The following is a 2,254-nucleotide window of genomic DNA, read 5'->3' as shown; positions in this document are numbered from 1 at the left end:
CGTATCAGCTTGAACGCAGTGTTAATTGAATGCATTTTGTCTACACAATCCAACAACTGAGCAGTAATAAATATTTTATTTAGGTTCCTAGTGTTTCAACAGCTTGAGGTGGTAAAACTAGTTTTTGGGTGGAGCAGAGCACATTTCCCAGGCATGAATCACTACTGGTGTGTGTGTGCGTGTGTGTGTGTGTGTGTGTGTGTGTGTGTGTGTGTGTGTGTGCCTGTGGTTGTATCCTCACTGTGGGTGTGTGCTCTTTAAGAACGGCCTTTTCTCTCAAACTGGCATCAGTCACACTTGGGACCAGGCTGGTGATACATCTCTCTTCATCTGATTTACGTGAAGTCTACTAAGGTGAGTATTGAGGAAAGCAAGATATGGAGGGAGTTTTTAGGCAAAGAGAATGTGGAAGATAAAACTAGATACCAAGTATAAAAAGCTGGAAAAACAGGGTAGTGATTTAATGATATTTTTGTCAGCTCCATATAGTGTTTATTTGGAACTCTATGAACTCTAAAATTAGTCTGCAACATATGTTTGTAACTGACATTTCTAAAGTCATTTTCTGAGGTGGAACTACATAGCTTCTACAGTGATACAAATGTGCAAATGTTAGTTTGTCATTCAGATTGTGTTTCCTTTTTTTCAGTGAATAACTCAATTATAACCTTTTTCACCTCAAGCATGGCTCGTCTGGATTCTGCCATCATCTCCATTGTTGAGGTATTTATGGAGTATGCTGATGACGAAGGCAAAAAAGGTCAGTTAAACAAGGAAGAGCTGAAGAGAGTGTTGGAAAAAGAAATACAAAATCCCGAGCTAAAAGTGAGAAACGCATCCTTTGTTATTTTACACATATTTCACATATTTTGACACATTTTTCACAGATTGACCAGCCTCTCATGGTACCATAATTGTATTTCATAGTGTAACTGTGAGAATGTGTTCTACAGGACAAAATCAGTGCAGGGGACATTGAAGAGGCCATGGAGTTGCTGGACAAGAACCATGATGGTGAGGTGAACTTCCGAGAGTTTTGCAAGTGTGTGTGTGTCCTGGCCAAATGCTACTACCAGTCAAAGAGAGGCAAGGGTGGCAAGAAATCCAAGGGCAAAGAAGACCAAGAAGACTGAAACAGATGAGCTACTAACAATTTTAAATGTTTGTTCCCTCATTCTGTATTTAATACATATGGTATAGATATATAAATATATGTGACTTACCATGACAGGAAAATCTACTGGTTAGATGTTATATGTTGTGTGACTTTGTTCTATCAGTTGGTTTTCAAACTGTTCATTTGGCACTGGAAAATAAAATCTGTGTGATTCCACATGGTCTGCTTTGTCTGTTTATCAATTACTCAAACACTGCATGTCCAATAGTATTTAGTGCCTTTTGTTTTGAATGGAAACCACCATCAGCTCATCAAACATTCAGCAGACATCACTCGCTATGTGCTCCAGTGCACATAGTGCTGGCAGTGTTTCATGCCTGGAAATGTCTTGTGCATTCTGCTCTATTGATTCACATCCTCTTCATGTTTCAACTGGTCCCAATAGTCATTTGAAACTATGAAACTACTTTATTTTTTTAACCCATCTTCAAAATTTTAATTCATAACACACCAGTCAATAAAGAAACAAATATTTATATAGTACACTTATATTTCTATTCATTTGGGTCCTTCCTATCTGAAAAGTGTTTATGGTCACTAAGGTTGAGTGGTTTGTCTTTTACCTGCACTCATCTCCTACACACAGCAATGTAAAGAAACTATTCACTGGCTACATAAAACATCTGCACAGTTCTGACATCTTATGCAGGTTTTAGCCACTGACCATTAAGGATACTACAATAAAGTAAGAATGAGTGCTAATTTTTGCCGTTGGCTCTGCCCATCTGTGCACAAAAAATGATGGCACATTTCAAGTTGAATATTTGTGGACAAGGTAGGTCTGTCCCATACCGCTATCCTGGCAAGGTTCTGGATCTGGATCCAGTTCAACAATTTTTAAAGGATTCTTCCCCAGAGACAGCTACTTTTTGAGATCAGGGCAGTTATTGCTCTGAAAAAAATTAGATACAGCACAACAGTCCCAGCCCTAACCAATTTGGCCCCCGAATCAAGGTTTGATGGGACATCCCCTGCATAGCAGTAAATCCCATTGCCAATATACATATACTCACATAAAAAAATGAGTAGTAGTAGTTTTGTCATTGACAGTTTCTTTTATTTCAAGAAAACAAGCTG

At 38.4% G+C, this 2,254-nt stretch overlaps 1 protein-coding gene across 2 annotated transcripts; it reads left to right on the top strand.

Annotated features, from left to right (window-relative positions):
• Positions 1–217: 217 nt before the first annotated feature.
• Positions 218–1,333, top strand: s100w (S100 calcium binding protein W). Of its 2 annotated transcripts, none has more exons than XM_030158333.1 (3): positions 218–354; positions 684–825; positions 954–1,333. In XM_030158333.1, exons 2-3 carry the CDS (start codon positions 685–687, stop codon positions 1,131–1,133), a joined length of 321 nt encoding a protein of 106 aa, XP_030014193.1. In that variant the 5' UTR covers positions 218–354; position 684; the 3' UTR covers positions 1,134–1,333. The 2 variants fall into 2 exon arrangements, with proteins under 2 accessions (XP_030014193.1, XP_030014194.1); XM_030158334.1 differs by having other exon boundaries at positions 278–354; positions 650–825.
• Positions 1,334–2,254: the final 921 nt, after the last annotated feature.

The sequence above is a fragment of the Sphaeramia orbicularis genome, chromosome 16 (assembly GCF_902148855.1).
Source record: "Sphaeramia orbicularis chromosome 16, fSphaOr1.1, whole genome shotgun sequence".
NCBI classification, from domain to species: domain Eukaryota; kingdom Metazoa; phylum Chordata; class Actinopteri; order Kurtiformes; family Apogonidae; genus Sphaeramia; species Sphaeramia orbicularis.
Note: the sequence above shows the minus strand (reverse complement) of the source record. Positions and strands in the feature narration are given on the sequence as shown.

Excerpts from the sequence above, each read along its gene's own strand:
- s100w (XM_030158333.1), top strand. The coding sequence starts at position 685 with ATGGCTCGTCTGGATTCTGCCATCATCTCCATTGTTGAGGTATTTATG. Across the intron at positions 826-953 it reads TACAAAATCCCGAGCTAAAA|GACAAAATCAGTGCAGGGGA; the intron begins GTGAGAAACGCA and ends TGTGTTCTACAG.